Here is a 21830-nt window from a genome sequence, read left to right as displayed (position 1 = left end):
GCTGCATCATGATGATTCTATAATTATAATAACGACATTATTCACAATTTAATCAACTCCTCCGTTTAAACCATTCAAGGTTAGTTGATATTATATCATTAGCTGGAAGAAATCAGGCACCATGAGGCTTTATATTACCCAGCAGAAAACAATCATTTAAAATTCCCTCCATATAAAATATAAAAAACACCCAAACAGAAGACATGTTGAAGAGCTCTCTCCACCTGATTAGAAGATATCTGGTGGGTGCTCCGTCTGCTGATATTTACAACTAAAGAAACATCATTTTCTGAAAAAAGCTTGCTGAGATACAGCTCAGTGTTGAGTATGTTATTGTTACATTCAGTTACATACATAAAAGTATCACATTTAATCTGTTTAATGGAGCAAAGTATGTAGTGTATTACTGCTGAGTTTATATTATCTGAACATCTCTGTGTTCTTCAGTCAAAACTTTCTCTGCTCTTAAACAACATTTTATCTGAGCACATCTTTGAAGTATCAAATATGGAGTCATTTACTTTTTACTTTGAGGAAAATGTATTTAAAGTAAAAGTACTTTGAGTTACGTAAAATTTGTTTTTCCTTGAAGCAACCTTTACTCAAGTAAATATTCTAGTTCTCTAAAGGTAAAGTTAACTCTCTGTCTGACCCTCCTCTGGACCATCTCATCATGAAGACCCTACAGGATCTCAGAGCTCCTGATGATACAGATCACAGACTCAGATGCAGACCCCTCCACCACGATGGGGTGGGGGGGGGAAACAGACTACACGACGCAGCACATGACCTCACACACACAGCAGTAATACAGCACGTGAGAAAACAGTCAGGTGTTGATGAACTGAACGGCCAATGCTTCATCAGCAGCAGCAGCAGGTTGTCCTGATCTCTTGTTCTTATGTCCTCTGTATATCAGGACACCAACCACTGCAGCAAGAAGCACAACACCTGCTGCAACTGAAACTGCAGCCAGTCCACGGTATTGGCATACAGGAGAGGAGTTTCCATCGCGGTCTTCATCCTCTCTGATGTTTGAAACTGCAGAAAAACACACAGAGACTCACTCACCTGCAGACGCACATTTTTCAAGAGTCAATTATCGAGTCATTTTGTTTTTACTTGAGGAAAGTGTACTGAAAGTAAAAAGTACTTTATGTTTAAGGTAACTTTTCTTACAGTACTTTTACACAAATAAAATATTTTGTAAATGTTAAGATGATTTGAGCTGATTCTCTCTCTGTCTGACTCATCGTGGGAGACCCTAGAGGAGCTGCAGCTACAACCTGATACCCAGAAACACTCACGCAGAGAGACTACCTCACCTGCTGGCTCCGTAACCTGCAGACAGACGGTTCGGATTGTTGGGATTGGTGTGATTAGGTCAGAGTCGGTGTCTCTCTTTTTACGTCTTGAATCACCGTGTATAACTCCACACGTGTATATTCCAGCGTCATGTCTGCTCACATTCTTCAGAGTTAAAGACACGTCTCCGTCCTTCAGATCTCTGTCCACCAGGTCCACCCTGTCCTTAAAGGATGGATGCTGGTTGTAGGTCTTCAAGTGTCCATCGCTGTATAAGAGGACATACTCTGGTGGCTCCAGGTCAGCTCTGCTCCACTTTACAACACTGATGGAGGAACCAGCAGACTGACATGGCAGAGTGACATCATCTCCAGGGTGCACTGGTACCACAGTCTGGTCTGAAAAACAATAATAAACTGCTATTATTGATTAAAAAGTCATGTTATTTCAATAGTTCTCTACAGGTGTGTCCCTGCACATTACGCTGTTACATTTCCTAACTTAGTGTATGCCCAGACGGCTAGTTAGCTAACATAAGAGCTCAGTCCATCTGTATTAGGGAAAATAATCACTTTATCTGATATACATACATACATACATACATACACACACTACTGGTCAAAAGTTTTAGAACACCCCAATTTTTCCAGGTTTTTATTGAAATTCATGCAGTTCAATGTCTTATTGTACTCTGAAATGAAAGAATAGAACAAATGAACAATTTAAGTTAAAGGTCCCATGGCATGAAAATTTCACTTTATGAGTTTTTATAACATTAATATGAGTTCCCCCAGCCTGCCTATGGTCCCCAATTGGTTTAAAATGGTGATAGGTGTAAACCGAGCCCTGGGTATCCTGCTCTGCCTTTGAGAAAATGAAAGCTCAGATGGGCCGTTCTGGAATCTGCTTGTTATGAGGTCATAAGGAGCAAGGTTACCTCCCCTTTCTCTGCTTTGCCCGCCCAGAGAATTTGGCCCACCCATGAGAGAGAGAGACATCGTGGCTTTCAAACGAGCAAAGTGGCAGTTGGTCAAGGCCACACCCCCACCCTCCACCTTGCCCCCCCTCTCTCTCCTCCTCAATAGCTACAGACACAGAAATGGTACATCCTAAGGAAAGATCATTGTGGGACTGGCTCTAGTGGCTGTAATTCTGCACCAAGGCTGAATTTCGGGAAAAAGACTTCAGATACAGTATTAGGGGACCACTAAGGCCTATATAAAAGAGACTTCAGATACAGTATTAGGGGACCACTAAGGCCTATATAAAAGAGACTTCAGATACAGTATTAGGGGACCACTAAGGTCTATATAAAAGAGACTTCAGATACAGTATTAGGGGACCACTAAGGTCTGTATAAAAGAGACTTCAGATACAGTATTAGGGGACCACTAAGGTCTATATAAAAGAGACTTCAGATACAGTATTAGGGGACCACTAAGGTCTATATAAAAGAGACTTCAGATACAGTATTAGGGGACCACTAAGGGGACTTCAGATACAGTATAAGGGGACCACTAAGGCCTATATAAAAGAGACTTCAGATACAGTATTAGGGGACCACTAAGGTGTATATAAAAGAGACTTCAGATACAGTATTAGGGGACCACTAAGGCCATATAAAAGAGACTTCAGATACAGTAGGGGACCACTAAGGCCTATATAAAAGAGACTTCAGATACAGTATTAGGGGACCACTAAGGTCTATATAAAAGAGACTTCAGATACAGTATTAGGGGACCACTAAGGTCTATATAAAAGAGACTTCAGATACAGTATTAGGGGACCACTAAGGTCTATATAAAAGAGACTTCAGATACAGTATTAGGGGATCACTAAGGTCTATATAAAAGAGACTTCAGATACAGTATTAGGGGACCACTAAGGTCTATATAAAAGAGACTTCAGATACAGTATTAGGGACCACTAAGGTCTATATAAAAGAGACTTAGATACAGTATTAGGGGACCACTAAGGTCTATATAAAAGCATCCAAAGAGCACCATGTCCTGGGACCTTTAAAAAAGAAATCAATTTATAAACCAAAATGTATTCTAAATTTTTGACTCATCAAAGTAGCCCCCTTTGGCAGATATAACAGTTGAACACAATCGTGACATTCTTTCTACAATGGAAATCAAATATTCTTCAGAAAGTTCTTCCCAACTCTGTTGCAGAAGTTTCCATAAATGTGTGGCACTTGTAGGTTGTTTTGCTTTCACTTTTCTGTCCAGTTCATCCCAAACCAGCTCAGTGGGGTTTAAGTCTGGTGACTGTGCTGGCCACTCCATGTTTTTAAGTTTACCATCTTGTTCTTTTTTGCTAATGTAGTTCTGGCATAGCTTGGACTTATGTTTTGGGTCATTATCTTGCTGTAGGATGAACCCCTGACCAACTAGGCCCATACCAGAGGGTACTGCATGGCGCTGCAAAATGCTGTGGTAGCCGTTTTGGTTCAGGGTGCCTTTCACTCTGTACAAATCACTGACCCTGGATCCAGCAAAACAGCCCCAGACCATCATGTTTCCTCCTCCATGTTTGACAGTTGATGTCACACACTGAGGAACCATCCTTTCGCCTACTCAACGGTTTACAAAAATCCTGCGTGATGAACCCAAAGACTTCAGATTTTGATTCATCAGTCCATAGCACCTTCTTCCAGTCTTCAGTAGTCCATTGACGAGGTTTCTTGGCCAAGGCAAGCCTCTTTTTCTTATTCTGACGTCTTAGCAATGGCTTTCTTGCTGCAACTCGACCTATCAAACCTGCAGCTCCAAGTCTTCTCTTTCCAGTTGAAACTGAGACTTCTTATTACGACCACTATTAAGCTGAGCTTGAAGCTGTTATCCTGTGAGCCGCCTATCACGCAAGCTGTTGACTCTCAGAAACTTGTCTTCTGATTCTGTTCTGGCTTTGGGTCTGCTAGACCTCTTCCTGTCAGAGTTTCCCCCAGTTTCTAAGTGCCTTTCTGATTAACAGTAATGTAAATGCTAAATGCCCTAATACCTGATGATACTACAACAATGCAGAGAACAGGCTCTTAACCTTGAAGTTTTGCACATATCATGTAATAGGGCTGTAGAATTAATCAAATTTTAATCACAATCACAATTTTGGCTTCCCACGATCAAATATGCGTGATCGAGCGATATCTAAAATGCGTCATTCTGTTCATATAACGCTCCTTACCAAAGTTTTTGCAAAGCCAATCTAGCGCTCCATAAACCATGGTCTGATCACGTGCCTCCATGAGCCAATCAGAGATGTTCCCTGCACCTTTCTGTTTACATATTCTGTTATATTTTGCACATTCAAGAAGTGCCATGTGCTCAGTGCTGTAGTTTTATGTATCCAATTTATTTAGTATTAGAGCACTGCAGATGTTTTGTTTTTGAAGCTTGAAAAGCTATGAATTAAATATCCTACATGGCTTTAATAGTAAAAAGGTATTTGACGAATCGTGATGCAAATTGAATTCAAGATATCGAATTGAATCGCTGACATGATAATCGTAATCGAATTGAATCGGGAGATCAGTGAAGATTCACACCTCTACTGCTGTCACATGAATATGGTGCTGTCCCAGTTCTGCATCAAGCTGTACAAGTTGTATCATAGTCGTTATAGTGTTTGATAGACATGACCACCAACACTCAGTCAAAGATCTTGAAAGACAAAGAAGAGGCACCATTCAAACCAGCAGACAAACACATTTCATCACAGGACAAACACGTGTTCCAAACTACAGAAAATACCTAAGATCAGTGTAAACAAGGCTGCTCTTTGTATCTTTGTCAGCACCTACATCGCCAGTACTGGGCCAACGAGTGCTGAGAGCCTTGTACCAAACAGCAATGTGGCGTCACATCGACCTGGTCAAACCTCTTCTCTGGAACCCAGTTGGTAGAGGATAGAGGCTCAGAGAAGATGGTGCATTGAACCTGTGATGTTACAGAAGACACCAGCACCTAAAGAAGTTAGAGACATCACCCACTACTATACTGTAAAGACGGAAACTGCAACGATGCTACCAAATGCCAGTGTCTTTCAGTGGGCTTGACCTGCACAGAGTTTTGCTCTTGCTCTTTCCCAGACTGTCCAAATATGAACCACTTTGTCACTGATGACAATGTGGATGAGTGACAGTGGTGTGTTGCAGTGGTAACATCACGGTGGGCTGACTTCCCCAAAGTGGCCACTGGGGATGGCCTAACCCCCAGAATGGCTACCAAAAGCAGTTCATGTTCCAAATGGTTGCTGCTAGAAAAGAACAGCCTAAGAAGTGAGGAGTGGGCTCATTCCCCATCACAGTGTTTGTTTTGTTAGATTGCCATTTGTTTTATTTAAGACAGTCATTTAATTTGTATTAAGTTATAATTTTATTAAAAGGCTCATTAAGGTCAAACTGCAATCCTGACTCCTAGTCTCCCGTTTGTGCTATGGTAAGGTGTTATCTTTCGATTTCAATCTTTGTTTCCATATGGACTATATAGTACAAGGTGCCATATGATACCACTGATAATGGGCTTTGGATTTGAGACTAAATTATGTCAGTGTTCCATTTTAGACACATCATACATTGAGTGAAAGAACACACTGATTTGTCATGTTATATTTTCTAGTAGGTAAAGCAACTTCCTGACTACAAACATGCTAAGTTTCAAAGCTCTCAGAGCTTGTGTGATTGATCTGCATTAGTTTAGATGCCTTAACTCCCATACGGACAGGCTATATTTTAGTCCTTCTTTGGTTTTGGGTTGTGTAACAATATCTGTTAGGCTAATTTAACTTCTACGTCTTAGCAGTAAAATATTTTTAGCCAAGAATCAATTTCATATATGGGAGACCCTAGGGATGAGGAAAAACATTGTTGGGTTTAGTTCTACCTCCAGTAGGGGTATCTCAAAAACTAAAGCCCTTTTTGACCATTTGTCACTAGCCTAAATATGCCTCATGTTTGAGACTTTGACAAGCTTTTATTTAGAAACTATACATCAGAATGTCTTGATACTTAATTGGTCACACCATGGGGTCGTGTACTATAACCCTGAAGTGGAATTATTTGATAACAGGGAGTTTCCTTTTAAATTCAATTCAAAATCATATGTAATTAGTCTCATATTTGACAGGCTTTTAGTTTGAAACTACACATCAGAATGTCTTGATACTTAATGGGTCACACCATGGGGTTGTGTACTATAACCCTGAAGTGGAATTATTGTTTGATAACAGGGAGTTTCCTTTTAAATTAAATTCAAAATCATATGTAATTAGTCTCATATTTGACACTTTGACGGGCTTTTATTTTGAAACTACACACCAGAATGACTTGAAACTTCCTGGGTGGCAATATGAGGCCGTGTACGTCTACTATTACCCTAAAGTGAAATTAGTGTGTGGAAATTCCAATAAAAAACTATTGGCTTAAGCATACATTTTTGTCTATTTTGAAAGTAGATATCACAGTCCGTACTCTTCCTTTGATGTATTTGCTTTTCGTTGACTGTCTTTCGCTATGTACCTGACGAGTTTTTATCAACTTATAACATTCCAGTTACACCGAAAGAATTCGCAAATGTATTTGATGCCATTCCATCAGGCACAATCATGCTTTTTAAGTATACTGGCAGACTTCCACCTACTTCTGTCTCCCTCCCTGATGTGGCTGAATCACCAGTTGGAAGAATCTGTTTTTTCCCAACTTCCTCATAATAATAAGAACATTCGTGCATTATTTCAGAAAGAGATTGTTTCTATTCCGAATGTTACATTTAATTGGAACAGATTTGAAAATGACATTGATTGGAAAAAGGTCTGGATGATTACTCACAAATACTTGATAGTAAACAAGGTGAAAGAAGTATCTTTCAGAATAATTCACAGATATTACCCTGCTAATCATTACATGATTACATTTAAAAGAGACATCAACACATACTGTTCTTTTTGTGAAGACCACCCAGAGACTGTTCTGCACCTCTTTTGGCATTGCTCACACACTAGAACATTTTGGCAAAACCTCAGCAGATTCATCATTGACCATATTTATAAAGACTTTGCCTTATTGTGGAAGGATGTTATTTTTTGCTTTTATAAATGTCATAGTAAAGAAAATATATTCATTATGAATTTATTAATTCTTTTGGCAAAATTTCACATTCATAAGTGTAAATTCAGCACTAAAAAACCTAGTTTTGTACTTTTTCTCCATGAAGTTGAACATTATATTAATCTGATTTCTGCCTCAAACAACAAAAAGGCTGTTAAAACTGTCAACATATGGTCCTCTTTCTCTTTATAATGACCTATAAGCTTCCCCTAGCAATTCTGTTTTATATTTTGTTTATTGTTTTCATTGTTGTATGTTATGTACATTTTGGCTATTCACATGTGACTTATACCCGTTTTTTTGCAATAAAAAAACAAAAAAAAAACAGCTATATACCTGACGAATGCTTTTATTTTGAAACCAGTTCTGAGACGCTATTACCGTAAAGCTACTATAATCACGTACAGCGAAAAACTGGGTCGGCTGGCTTGACTGTCGTTCACGATGTGCCGGCTGGCTTGACCGCAGTGCTACAGGACATGCTTTGAATTCATAAGATTTAACAATACAGTGTTAGGGACAGATCAGATGGTCAGAGATTTGAGACGTGACTTGGACTTGTGGCAAAAGACTTGAGACTCGACTTGGACTTCCAAAAAATGACTTGTGAACATCTCTGGTGTGTCAGTATATACACCGACATACGTAACTCCGGGGGAACTTCAGTAAATAGACAGCATGGCTATTTATTTACTTTAAACATCAGATACATTGATTATTTTCTTTAATACAGATGATCCTCAGTAAATAAAGTAGTCATGTATAAAAAATGTAACCAATGTATTTCTCCATGAGTCCGCTATGTTAGTGATGATAACGTTACCTAGCTAGCTTGTTTGGTTGCTAGCTTGCCTGCTAATTCCACCCACCGTGCTTTAATGCTAACATTAGTAACGTCACACTGTTGACAGGAAATGAACTGAACAAAGTCATCACCCATCTGATGATGGCAATGGGTTTCATCACTACGAGAAGTGTGTAAATTAAACGTTAAACTGTTTACTTTTACTAATCTAGTGTCCGCCCAGTGTTTCAGTTTAACTGGTTTTTGAATTAACTGGTGATATGTGTTGCTGCAGTAAACAATTTGGATCAATTTGCCTCTTTTTCACATTGATTTGAAAACATTACAGTAGGAACGGGTTGCTGGGACAGTAGTTTATTTGGATCCGACATATATACATGAACAAATGAGCAGTTTTTGAAAAAAAAATATCACACGTCTGGCGAGTGTGTCTCTACCACTGTCTCTGTAAACCACGGACACACCGATTTTTTTTGGATTATCTAGTGACATTCACGCTGTAGTTAGTTATAAAACGGTGTCCAAACCATAGGTAGGCCTACAACAAACAAGCTAACAACAAAGACACCAGCACAAACCTGATATTTCACCTTTCCACACCTGCGCCTAATATCCAAATTGTAACAAAATGGGAGTTTGACAGTGCTGTCCAAATGTGATGAATGAGTAATAGTGTGTAGTGTAGACTACCATAGTGATGAGAATGATGCACGTCCGTAGAATTCATTATAAAACCCAATCAACGGGACAGAAGTTGTGTCACAAATGAATCTGGCATCAGTCGTTGCTATCGCCACAAACATTACGTGCGAACACCTCAGAAAGTATGTTTCACTTATCCCTGTATGAAAGAATCTCAAATCAACTTGAAATCAGATTAATAACGGAATCATAGGCTACAAATATAACTCTGATAACGGAAAAGTTTTGGATAACACACTGACGTTGGCAGTAGCCAATCGTGAACAGGCATCGACACGGCCACCTATGTTGTCAGTCTTCGTTCTTGCAGCGGCATCACAAGTTAATTCAATAACAGTACAGCATGGATTAAGTGTATTGAGATCTGTTCATATTTAAATACAGCCTGTAAGTAAATAAACTACATTTGAGGTGTTTACACCCAACTGAACTGAAAATCCGCTCGATTAACTTGTGATATATATAGGCATTAAACACGTCAGTAATGCGCAAACGTGATCATTTATCATTGTTATTAATGTGTAGGTCTATCTCAGCACAAACGATCTCTTCAACCTGAGCCGCAAGTCAACTGATTATAGTTTAATTTCATTAGACCCATATTAGGAATCTGAAACAGCAACATCTAATCTTATCAAACTATCTTGAGTAGCCTACATCAAAGTTTTGTATAATCATATACCATAATGACCATTGTGTGTCGTCAAAGTAGGCCAACACATTATGTGTGGGATAAATAAAAGTCAAACTGAGAAAATGAGCTTCATATGTTCTTCACTTCAAATCACTAGACTTTTGCTGTAACTCACTTCATAACTTAACCGAGACATAAGTCGCCCGAGAGAAAACGAGGATCAGCACTTTGTTACAAAACATTCAATGGCCATATGGTCATAACAATAGTGTATAGGCTACCATTAGACAAAAAGAGTGATTCTGGGTCGACACAGACATAAATTAAACACAAGTATAATCAGTCGACGCATGTTTCATTTTTTACCCCCAAAACGGAATAAAGTGTTAAGTGGGGTCATGCCAGTTTGTTGTAAATCCGTTAATTTTCGGTATGTGAGACAAATATGAACTATACTTTACAGTTTCTAGGTTTGCATTTGCCCATGTTGAATTGTGATATAACCAGTTGACATGGGCGTATATTTCTCTCATATGTTAACCTGTGTTAATTTAGACTAAAAGTCCAATATATTGATAGAAATCACCAACCCATTTCAGTGGTGTGTAGTGTTGTGGTATAGATCATGTGTAAGTTAGTCCATCAACTTTTTTTGTCCATGACATCCAAGGTTGGAATCCCAGCGTTTTTTAGTTTTATTTTTTTTTTGTCATATTTGTGTGGCTAATGCTTAGACGGACATGTATGTGTAAGTGCTACTGCAGTTGAGTTTTCTGACTCTATTAGTATGAGAAAACAGCCTTTAAAGATTACAAATCCCCACACATTTTGCATGACATTATGTGATAGGGTAAAAATAAATAACAGATTAACATGAAACTTCCCCAGCTAATTACTTCCATTAAGACATATATTTTTTCCTACAATATATCATATCCCAGTTTGCTTACATTTTAGATACAGTGTTGTTTTAATGTTGAAGTGTTTATTTAATGTAAATTCACAAGTCGATCTGGGTGTCTCCGTGGCTTGCAGTAAGACACAGTCACCAGACAACGGATGATATTTCGCAACGACAACGGCTAGTGTTAGCATGAATGTCTGTCGGGACCAGAATTAATGCTCAGCAACTCGTTTCTATCGTCAAGTTTCACAAAACACCGACAAATGAATGTAAAATAGAGGGTAAGCTTCGTTTCAGAACTCGAGCCATCTATGGCGCCATTTTGTTGCTAACTGGCCATCACCTCCTGTTAGCATTCCGCTGACCGCCATTTTTTTTTAACGTCACTTGACTGCGAATAACTTTACATCAGAAATGTTTGAAGACTATTTGTCCGTTGTTTAGTTCCAAAGAAACACGACAATGTATAAAAGGCTCCATTAACTTGTACCTCACGTTATGGCTCCGTAGCAGACGATTTTGTAAAAATAAGCTAACGATTGGGTCATAACCACGAGACTTACTGTCACATAGGGGAGGAATTACCGTATAGTACAGGAGAAGCTCACAGGCAGTTTGGACTTCCATTATCTGTTTAGGTTTAATTACTAATGTTAACTAGCATGTTAGTGATCAGTAATTAGCCTGTGCCCATGTTATCTCCTTACATATACCTACACTCTCCGTCTCTGTGAGATTGGGAATGATTGAGATTTCTCTCGGCACAGCTACCAGAAGACTTCACACTTTCAGACACGTTGCTCACGTCACATTCTCTCAGTTGGAGGCTGCGCAGTAAAGCTGGCCATCACCGGAAAAGTGCTTCTAATAGCCTTCACTGATCTCCGTCCAGAGCAACGGGGTCTATTGGTCCATTATATACTGTCTATGGGCGAAGCTGTAAGTGTTTATTTCCTGGTTAGTCGGGAACGGGTCCTGTAAGGCCACGCCTACACCACATCTGCCTCTATCACCAGTTAAACCGAAACACCGGACGGCTAAATAGCTAACTCAGTTAGCTGAGGATCAGTTCAGAATCATCTGTATTAGAGAGAAGAATCACTTCATCTGATGTTTAGAGAGAATAAAACAGATTTCCAGACTACTAACTGGAGTTCACCAACTACACAGAACATATACAAGTACAACATCAGCTGTATTATTTGTGTCCCAGTCAATAACTGCTCTTGGAGAAATGTGTTAGACGAAATGTAGCTACGCCCATGACGTTAAAACATTTAATGTCTAACGTTACATAAATCTTATCAATCAAAGCTGATATTTACCTGAAGCTGCTCCAGATAGAAATAACAGGAACAGAAATGGAGCCATAAGAGCCGAGAGAGCGGAGATCCTCCGTTACATCCTTCACAGAGGAAAATAAAGCCTCTACCAGGGAAACGAGGCTCGGTCGAGATTCACTGCGCCTCTCCTGTACAGTGGAAGAGAGCGGATTTTTGATGCTGCCGAGCCGGGGGCGGTGACAAATATCCGCTCTCACTTCGGACAGTTGCCAGCAGCCTTCATGGCGCGTTCAGGCCAGCTGGGAATAACCGGGACAGTCCCCGTGGTTACGACGTCTCATGCAATCCCGGCTGGTGCCGTCCGGAATAAAATACGTATTAAAAATACGTTTTTGCGTCGACTATCATGCTAATGAATAAAATACTTAAAAATATATTTGGTATTTAAGTAAACAGTAAGATAAATGCAGACTAGCATGCTAATGAATAATATATTTGGTGCAAAATAGAATATAAAAATAAAAGGCAGTTTTGGAAAGAGTGTAACATGTTTATTTTATTATAAGTTCAGAAACATTGATGACCTCCAGAATCCCCTCCTTGGTCAGGTCAACAGGTTCCTGAATGAACACATTTAACACTTATTTTGAGAATTCATTAAGTAGACAGTTTGTAGTATTTTGACAGTAGGTATGTAAGGCATCAAGTTTACTTCATTCACACTAACCGACTGTTGAGGAGGGATTGTCCTGGGCCTCTTCTCCTCCTTATCCTTATCTGCTATTATCTGTACACAGACAACAATTATTTAATCATCACAGGGTGCAAATACATATTTAAATATTTAAAATTCAGTAAAAAGTATGCATATGAAGTGGAAGGTTTGGATCCAAAATGAATCAAATCATATAATAAAAAATATGCAGGTCACAACATTGTCAACAACTATCAAAATGTGATTCTTACGATGGGATCTTCATATTTCCTTTTCTGTGCAAACCTTTAAAACAGACAGATTTTCTTAAATTACATGTTAGAGATTAAGAAGAATAGTAATTTGATCTATATGTAAAATTTTGGCTTTGTTACACATTTTTATGTTACAGTTGTACATGTGATAATGAAATCAGACACACCTGACAACTGAATGACCAGACAGGAGCAACAGGCACCACCATGTCCTGATTGTGTCCATGTCACCCTAGAAATACAACATTTTAAACAATGAAGTCATGTTCTACAAAAACAGTACAGTAATATGTCTGTAGACTTTCTGGGTACTTACAGTTGTGAAGTCAAAATCTGCCCCCAGCACAATGTAAAGAGCATACTGTAATAAAAAAGAAAACCTTTTGGTCTGTACTAGTCTTGGAAAAACATACTAAGCTATATTCCCCTCGTATTTAAACAAAATAAGAGATCTACAGCTAATATGTTGTCAGGTAAATTATATTTAACACCATTAAGTGACATTTGAGGACAACACACAATACCATTAACATCAAGATCCCACAGGCATTGCCATCTTCCTGTCTTGGGAGACCCTGAACATCAGAAATACAGTAAGACAGTGTACAACATTCAGCACAGCTCATTCATGGAAAATAAACAAAATACGTAGAAACCCATTTACTTTGATGTCCTTGCTGTAGACGGCATGACACGGGACGCTCCAGGCTGCAGCCGGTGATCGCTAGCGTTACTGCGCAGCCTCCAACTGAGACAACGTAGATGTGACGTGAGCAACGTGTCTGAAAGTGTGAAGTCTTCTGGTAGCTGTGCCGAGAGAAATCTCAATCATTCCCAATCTTACAGATACGGAGAGTGTAGGTATATGTAAGGAGATAACATGGGCACAGGCTAATTATTGATCACTAACATGCTAGTTAACATTAGTCACTATTGATCACCAACATGCTAGTTAACATTAGTAATTAAACCTAAACAGCTCATGTAAGTCGAAACTGCCTTTGAGCTTCTCCTGTACTATACAGTAATTCCTCCCCTATGTGACCCAATCGTTAGCCTATTTTTATAAAAGCGTCTGCTACGGAGCCATAACGTGAGCTACAAGGTAATGGAGCCTTTTATACATTGTCGTGTTTCTTTATAAATAAACAACGGACAAATAGAGTCTTTAAACGCTTCAGATGTAAAGTTATTCTCTGTCAAAGTGACGTAAAAATGAATGGGAGTCAATGGGATGCTAACGGGAGGTGATCGCTTTGTTGCATCAAAATGGCGCCATCGGAGGTTTGAGTTCTGAAGCGAAGCTTACGCCCTTGGCTGTATCCTAGAGCATCAAGTGTGTGAAAACATGGAGGCCACAATAACAAAAGATCTGCTGCTGTTTTCTTATAGGAGCATCCAAACAGCACATGGACAGGTGTGTGTTTGAGTTATATGCAGGACAACCAACCGGAAAAGACACAGATAATGTGTTGTTTTTTTATATTATATTTATGTCTTCTTAATATTATTAAGAAATAATATTAAAAGACATTGAGTGAATTTCATGTGGGACCAACTTAATTTTTCAGAATTAAAGCATTCTTTTGGAAAATGCACCCAATGAACTTGTGAAAAACTTTGTGAAACGGTATTTTTCGTTGCATGGCATTAAACAAATTTGGAACTGCTGCCACAGGCTTGAACTAAAGTTATGGTATCACTTTACGGTAAGGGTACATGAATTATGAATTTCTGCATGAATTAATTCATGATTTGTGCATTACTTCATTCCTTTATATCTTATGAATCATCAGGAATTGACATGAGTTCATAGCCTCTCATTCTCATCCATGAACACCACATCAACTAAAGCATTAGGTAAGGTGGGTACACAAATTGTGTTCTAATCAGAATTTGTGCAGTGATGACATTTCTTTGCAGAAAAATAATCATGATCATGCTTAATAAATCATAATTCATATTGATGTGCCTAATGCTTTAGTTGTGTTGTTCATGTGTAAGGTCACGAATGACAGACTATGAACACGTCAATTCCTGATGATTCATGGGATATTAAGCAATGCAGTAACCCATAAATTACATAATGCATAACATGTCAATTATTCATGATAATTTATGTACCCTTACTGTAAAGTGTTATTCTAACCAACAACACACACAAATGTAATCTCATTTGATAGAGCAGAACTGCAGCAGGCGAACTGACAAAGGAAACCTACATTTTTGAACAGAATCTCCCTGCTTTTGAAATGCGCAAAAATTTCCACAGGACATAAAACGCTTAACATGGTTTAATGTACCTTAACAACGACCATGGCCATATCTTGTCATGAACACTTGAGCCGGTCAAAAAAACTAAACTAAAATCCAACGATTATAGAAGTTCTCACATTAACGTTTTCTTCTTCAATGGCACCTATGGCGAGGAAAAAGCTTAACGTGGTTTAATGTACCTGTCAGGGTTGCAGCAGGTGGACCCAAATGCAAGACTCGTCCAGCGAATGTGCAGAACAAACTCTTTATTTTGACTCACACAACTAACAAACTCAAAACTACAAATAACCAGGACTCACACAGGACAGACAGGGAATGACGAACCGACAAGAGACAAAGGAAACCGAGAGACTAAATACACAGGGTAATGAGGACTAACAAGGAACAGGAGGCACAACAGGTGAAACAAATCAGACAATCACAAGGACGGGAAAACCAAAAGACAGGAAGTAAAACCAGACAAGACAGAAAACCAGACTTTCAAAATAAAACGGGGAACAGAGCAAAACAGACAAACAAGACTACCACAATAAGACAGAACATGGAACAAAGTACAAAGCACAACAAAAAACACGAAAAGGCCACAAGAGTGGCACAAAGGCAATAAGTCTCAGCCGGATCCTGACAGTACCTAAACAATGATCAATGATTACCAAATTTATTTCTCACATTGCTCCTCATAACCACTGAAAACTGTCAAAAAATCTAATCCAAAGTCCAATTATTATGGACATTATCTGACAATAAGCTTTTCTGCTTCACATTTTCAGCAGGGCAGCCAAGCGGCTGTGGGTTGATCAGTCCTAACATGGTTTAATGTACTTAAAGAAGCATTGCAACAATGTTTACCAGTATACATTGTAACGCTGGCTGCACAGATTATGCGAAGCAGACCGCTACGATTAATTTACACACACACACACACACACACAAACATTTTTAAAATTATACGCTGGAGGCTTCAACTACATGGGTTTAGTTAATGTTCGGGCTATAATAAGACGATGTCGGCTATGTAATTGCTGACAACCGGGACAATGTCATAGTGGTTGGTGTAAAGTGGACATTTTAGCGTCCCGACTTGGGACACGCAACTCAGAATCGGGACTGTCCCGGTCATACCGGGATGTCTGGTCACCCTACTATAATGATACCCACCAAGCATTAGAATTAATGTTAGCTACTTGTAGACCAGCAGTAGTAAGATTAAGCTGGATCGATATTGAAATGTATCAATAAAAAGGTCTCTGCTGTAGGCTATTACTGTGTTTCAAAGTGGCCTGTAATTAATCACAAAATGATGCCATTTGGCAAAAAAAGCAGTATTACGGTTACAAGTATTTCCTTCTGTGATATTGTAAGATTTACAATTACTCTCAAACATCTGGGTGCCCGTGTTTTGACGGAAGTTATGAGTAACTACACAGTGAAAGGTTATATGACGCCACTGATAGGCGACTAAAGGAAACGTCTCCGTGTCAAAAATAAAATAACAGATTTCTCTAGGGTTGAAATTTGGTGGAAACATTTGGGATAGTGTAAGAACACAACTCAAAAGAAATATTTAACATAGGTATGGTAATTTTTAGACATTTTAATGCAGAAATGTTACATATTGTACCTTTAACAAGCACACTTTGTGATGCACTGAAAATATTTACTACAATGATGTCAAATTGCTTACCAAGATTATGTACCACCTTTTAGTACTCACTCTCTCACACACACACACACACACACACACACACACACACACACACACACACACACACACACAATCCATAAAGTTAGTTGCGTGGATTGTTGATATATTGATTCTGTTAATTCCTCCTGGGTATAAATAAAAATGAAATCTATGTAAATTGTGTAGTTGTTCGTAAAATGAAATAGTTTTTGATGAGTGGAATCAAGTCTTTTTGCCGCTTTGCTCTGAAGCAGTAGCTAGTATTTTTGCAACTTAGTTCTGCTGTAGCACCTGATCGCTAAGAATGCTGGGATACCGGTTGTACATCAAACATGGTGAAAAGTAAAGCCACCTGCTGCTACATGCTAATCTCACGTCTTTATAGGAAGACATCACACAAAGATAATGAGTGTGCTGGTTGAATAAAATAAATCAACGTATTTAATGTAATATAATAATGAACAGAAACATGATTGAAGGTGATCACTTACCTACACAATAATGTGCCTAAAACTCATAGTATATATTGTGGGAAAAATAAATATTTTGTTACATTTGAATCCTGAACTACTTTTATATGCTAATGGTTTTATTTATTTATGTATGGTATTTTATTGTGTAACCTCTCAGTTGAAGGTTAATAGGAAGTTACAGTAAACATAGAGGTTTTATTGTGATGGGAAAAACAGAAGTGGATACAGTGTGGCATGGGTTTGGTTTGGTCTGTGTTGTGGTTGAATAAAGTGAGACGTTCAGTGCCGTCTGGGTTCCAGTATTGGAAGTCTCTATTTTACAGCCAACCCAGAGTCTAGACAACATAAGAAACCCTCGGTTACATTTATATTGTATTCAGAGCACATTATTTTCTTTTTCCACTGTTGGAGTACCACTTGTAACGTCAGGTTCCTGCCATTACACCAGGGCGCCATCTTGTGGCGGCTTGTGAAAAGGACAGGTTTTATATTGGCAGTGTCTCTGTGTTAGTTCCAAGGTTACAAGTTCATGAAAGGACTCCTGAGCTCCTGGCTTCACTACTTTCATACTATAAGTTAAACTTATACTGTAGCTGTGTGTAACTCTTTGAATGAATGCAGATATTAAAGGTTGTTTCAGAGGAAAGTCTAGTATTAGTTGTGAATGTTAATGTTTAAACACTTAAACAGTGGCCATGGGTTACTGAACAGACCTACCGGGGAAACCTGCAAAATGTAACTCAACAAGGCGCCAACCAACCAAGATATAAAGAAGAGGGCTAACAAAACAGTATTTTCACACAGCTTTCGCTACTGTTGATGCTCGTAGCAGCCATGTTGGATTGTGATGTCGAAGTTGATGAGGATCAACAGCAGTCGGACAGCCAGTAAAAGCCTCCTCTTTATATACGACTATGTCACATGTCAGCTGCAAGTGTGGTGTAATTGGTAGCGATGCTGCGTTGCTGTGTGGAAAGGAATCCCCCGACACTGTTTCTTGATTATAAAGGTTTATTTACATCAAAGAAATCAGCATCATTTGACAAGCCCTGCAGAGCTCGGAGAGGACCTGTTTTCCCCATTCTCCAGTGGTCCTCTGACTTTCTTTGTTTTAACATGGTATATATTCTATAATGTGTGTAACATAGATGGGGGAGGAAACAATACTTTGACCAATGGCTATCATCCTTTTGGAACCAAGCCAACAAGGGAATCCCGAATTCTTTCCAGATGTTTCCAGAGAAGTGTCCAGCGAATGTATGCTAAAGTTCATACGAGTTTCTTTGTTACCAAAAACTTAAGACAAAGTTTATAAAAGGTCCGTTAGAAGTCCAGATACTACACAAGGAAACAGGCTGTTGGATATGAGAGAAGTGAAGTTATGATCACATTGGAACAAAGGACAGAGAGAAAAGATGATCATCATTTTATTTGATCTGAAGAGATTAAAAACTTGGCATCTAAGACCTGAACAACAACACGACTTACAGCAGAACCTGAACAACTATCTGCTACTAAAGTCCAGTTAAGAGCAAAGTTCGCAACGAGAAGAAACCTTTACTTCTGAAGCGGCCCGTTTCAGCTCGACTAAAACCAGCTGATGGTGTCTCTGCGACTCAGCTGGTTACGTTTTCAGAGACTGGTTTTGGAACAGTCAAATCAGCTGCAAACTAAAAGTTAAAAATAGTTTGATCACAAATCTCTGGACTGATCTGGTCTTAGGTTAACATCCTCCATCTACAGGTCGAACTAGAACATGTGGAGATCCACAGGGAAGAGTTCTGAGGCCTCCACTGTTTCTGATTTATGAGGACTTGAAACATTTGAGCTTCTTTTCAGATCAGTTCAGAAGTGATGCTCCGTGGTGACAGCAGTGATGACATCATAGTCTTCATCCAATCCCTCCTCAGCCTGGCTGGGTGGGGTCATCACCACGGAGACAGGCAGGTCATTTCCTACAGTCAGAACAGGTTAGAAAGAAAATGTAGATAATTGATCAGATGTTAACTGGTCAACACCAGAGTGGTGGTCTGAGATTGATTGATTAATCGATCGTAAGGTCAGTGAATGAGTCAGAGAGTTACCTGTGGCTCTGTGTCGATATAAAGACACCATGATGAAAGTGGAGATGCAGTACGGACAGAACACCACCAGGTGGCAGACCAGTCTGATCACAAGGTGGAGGGAGTCTGAGGCCGGGGGTGGAGCTGAGGTTGTTTCAGGGGCCGGTGGCGAGCTCGTAGGAGGGCCTGTGGTCGTAGGAGGGCTTGTGGTCTTTGGTTTCTCTGTAGAGAGAATCAGCTGTCAGGTGAATATCTGGATGAATGAACTCCTGAAATCAAAGGTAACCTCCTCACCTGTGACAGAGACCCAGCTGGGTGGAGACTCTCCAACACTGCTGATGTTGCACTTGTAGAGGCCTTCATCAGACCTGGAAACATGGTGGATGGTCATGTGACCTGCAGGCTCAGTCCTGATGAAGGAGCCATCTTTATAGAAACCAGCTGGGAGGTTGGAGGACCTCTTTGTTCTACAGGTCAGAGTGAGGTCTTCTCCCTCCATCACAGGGAGGACAGGACTCTGCAGGATCACTGGTCCACCTCAACACAGAGACAAACTACAGCATGTCATCCATTCACACACAGCTTCATCAATACTGACTCCACAGTCTGATCTTACCAGTGACAGTGATGGTGATGCTGTTACTGGTTGCTCCCTCTCTGGACTCACACCAGTAAACTCCACTGTCCAATGGGTCCATGTAGCTGATTTTACAGGAAGAACCAGCAGGTCTTCCCCAGCCATCTCCACACTGAGTCCCGGTTTTATCACTTGTGTTCCTCCTCAGAGTCCATCCAGCAGAGCTGTCGTCCTCCTCACAGCTCAGAGAGACAGACTGTCCTTCAAACATCTGAGATCTGCTGGGACTCACAGTCAGAGAGGCTGGAGGGAGGAGGGTTTGGTGGTTAAAAAACTAATTAATGATCTTTTACATTTTCAATTCCCACTTGCAGTAATTTATGCTTGCTCCCAGGACACTCCAGTATCTTTACCTTATTGTATATAATGTTTTCATCTTTCTCGTTTTCTACCTTAATATAAAACAAGTATCTATACACTTAAGCTACTCAGAGTTTCAGCCAGTTTGGATGTGGTTAACCATCTTTGTATTCTGGGAGAGTTTCTGTGCACAGTGCACCATCTTTTTTGTTAAAGACACCCCAGATCAGATCAGTTGTGTCTTTTTGTTAGTCTTGCTAGGCAACAACAGAAGCACCAGTTTTTTCAACTCATGCTGCTCCTGAATAAGGCAAGGGCAAACTGCCCCACGCCACTTAAACACGCCGAGGGTGTAACTGTTCTATCTTAAAAAAAAACTTTACTGACCTTGGTTTGTTGTGCAGCTCAGCAGTGACATCAGAACTGAAGAGAAATAAACCTTGGGTTAGTTTGACTTGGTGATACAAGACATTCACAGTTTAAATAATTAATGAAAAGAGCACTAAAAACTGGCAGCAAACGCATTTACACAACCTTTCAAAATTACTTGCATAATTTCTTCTCATAAACTCGTTAGGTTTACGTTCAGGAGCATTATTAAGACAATTGCTGTAAAAAACATAATTTTTTATTTTATATTTCTTTCAGCAGTTTTTAAAAACTCACACAGTTTACTTACAGAGCAGCCACAGTAGAGATGTTTCCTCCATCCTGACACTTTGACACCTGACTTATTGAAATGTGTTATAAAGTAACACCCGACCCCCCCCCTTTCCTCTGTGACTGTGGCCCAGCGTTGTGGTTTCCTCTCCACACAGTTTGAGAAAAAGTTTTTTTGTTTTTGTTGCAATAAAGCAGATTAAATAATTTTTAAATTAAGTTTTAAAACAAGGCACTAAAGCACAACATGAAGTGAAGATAGACGAAAGACTAAATGTTGAGAGGAAAAATAAGCAACGACCCACACCTGAATGTAAAAGAACATGAATACGATTCAACACGTGTGTGTGTGTGTGTGTGTGTGTGTGTGTGTGTGTGTGTGTGTGTGTGTGTGTGTGTGTGTGTGTGTGGTCATTGTTTTAATTCCTGAGGTGAAAGTTACCTTTTCACATACAAGATACACAATGTTGATTTGAATTAGTCATAGATTCATTAGGAAATGACTTGATGATGATGTTCAAGCTGTATCTTCCTGTAGATGGCCGTGGTTTCATTGAGAGGAAGTGAACAGGGAGGGGGTTGGGGGGGGGGGTTTGTACCTACATCTCTGACAGCTCGCCTTTGTTTAACCATGGAAATGTGGTCAAAAAGAGACTCAAAGAAAGACACTGTGCGTTTCTCAATACCAAGAATACAAACTACGGACTTGTGTTCTTGGGGAGAACGTTCTTGCTGGTTGTTCTTGGAAGAATTAACTCGCAAGTTCACAAGCACAGAAAACGCTGTTAACAGTTTGAGACGATGCCTTCTTCCTGTTATTGCTCAACACCCCCAGCACAGAGGCTACCTGCAGGGCTCTGAAATACCAGCTAGAAATAAAAACCACAACAATATAACCACTTTGTATTAAAACAATCTCATAAAACCTCATAATGCTACAACTATTGCAATAATATTGAAAAATAAAACAAATTGAGCTTTAATTTTATTGTTTATGGTTTAGCTCAAACACCCCTTACTTATTC

At 39.4% G+C, this 21830-nt stretch overlaps 2 protein-coding genes across 2 annotated transcripts; both read right to left on the bottom strand.

Annotated features, from left to right (window-relative positions):
• Positions 1 to 594: 594 nt before the first annotated feature.
• On the bottom strand, positions 595 to 11942 carry LOC114545235 (hepatitis A virus cellular receptor 1-like). Its single transcript, XM_028563518.1, has 3 exons — positions 11785 to 11942; positions 1326 to 1703; positions 595 to 1041 (listed from the first exon to the last, which is right to left on the bottom strand). The coding sequence occupies exons 1-3, from the start codon at positions 11828 to 11830 to the stop codon at positions 830 to 832; spliced, it is 636 nt and encodes a 211-aa protein (XP_028419319.1). The 5' UTR covers positions 11831 to 11942; the 3' UTR covers positions 595 to 829.
• A 6400-nt stretch (positions 11943 to 18342) lies between these two features.
• On the bottom strand, positions 18343 to 21135 carry LOC114574086 (low affinity immunoglobulin gamma Fc region receptor II-like). Its single transcript, XM_028606400.1, has 6 exons — positions 20825 to 21135; positions 20533 to 20568; positions 19825 to 20088; positions 19503 to 19745; positions 19230 to 19430; positions 18343 to 19100 (listed from the first exon to the last, which is right to left on the bottom strand). Exons 1-6 carry the CDS (start codon positions 20853 to 20855, stop codon positions 18991 to 18993), a joined length of 885 nt encoding a protein of 294 aa, XP_028462201.1. The 5' UTR covers positions 20856 to 21135; the 3' UTR covers positions 18343 to 18990.
• Positions 21136 to 21830: the final 695 nt, after the last annotated feature.

This window comes from Perca flavescens, chromosome 19 (genome assembly GCF_004354835.1).
Source record: "Perca flavescens isolate YP-PL-M2 chromosome 19, PFLA_1.0, whole genome shotgun sequence".
Lineage (NCBI taxonomy): Eukaryota > Metazoa > Chordata > Actinopteri > Perciformes > Percidae > Perca > Perca flavescens.
This window is presented reverse-complemented; position numbering and strand designations above follow the sequence as displayed.

Bases quoted from the DNA above. Each gene is read 5' to 3' on its own strand.
- LOC114545235 (XM_028563518.1), bottom strand. From the start codon at position 11,830: ATGGCTCCATTTCTGTTCCTGTTATTTCTATCTGGAGCAGCTTCAG. The intron at 1,704-11,784 runs GTAAATATCAGC...ATTGTTTTTCAG, and splicing joins TCTATCTGGAGCAGCTTCAG to ACCAGACTGTGGTACCAGTG. The intron at 1,042-1,325 runs GTGAGGTAGTCT...GTTTTTCTGCAG, and splicing joins GCAGGTTACGGAGCCAGCAG to TTTCAAACATCAGAGAGGAT.
- LOC114574086 (XM_028606400.1), bottom strand. From the start codon at position 20,855: ATGGAGGAAACATCTCTACTGTGGCTGCTCT. The intron at 20,569-20,824 runs GTAAGTAAACTG...ATTTCTCTTCAG, and splicing joins ATCTCTACTGTGGCTGCTCT to TTCTGATGTCACTGCTGAGC. The intron at 20,089-20,532 runs GTCAGTAAAGTT...TCCTCCCTCCAG, and splicing joins GAGCTGCACAACAAACCAAG to CCTCTCTGACTGTGAGTCCC.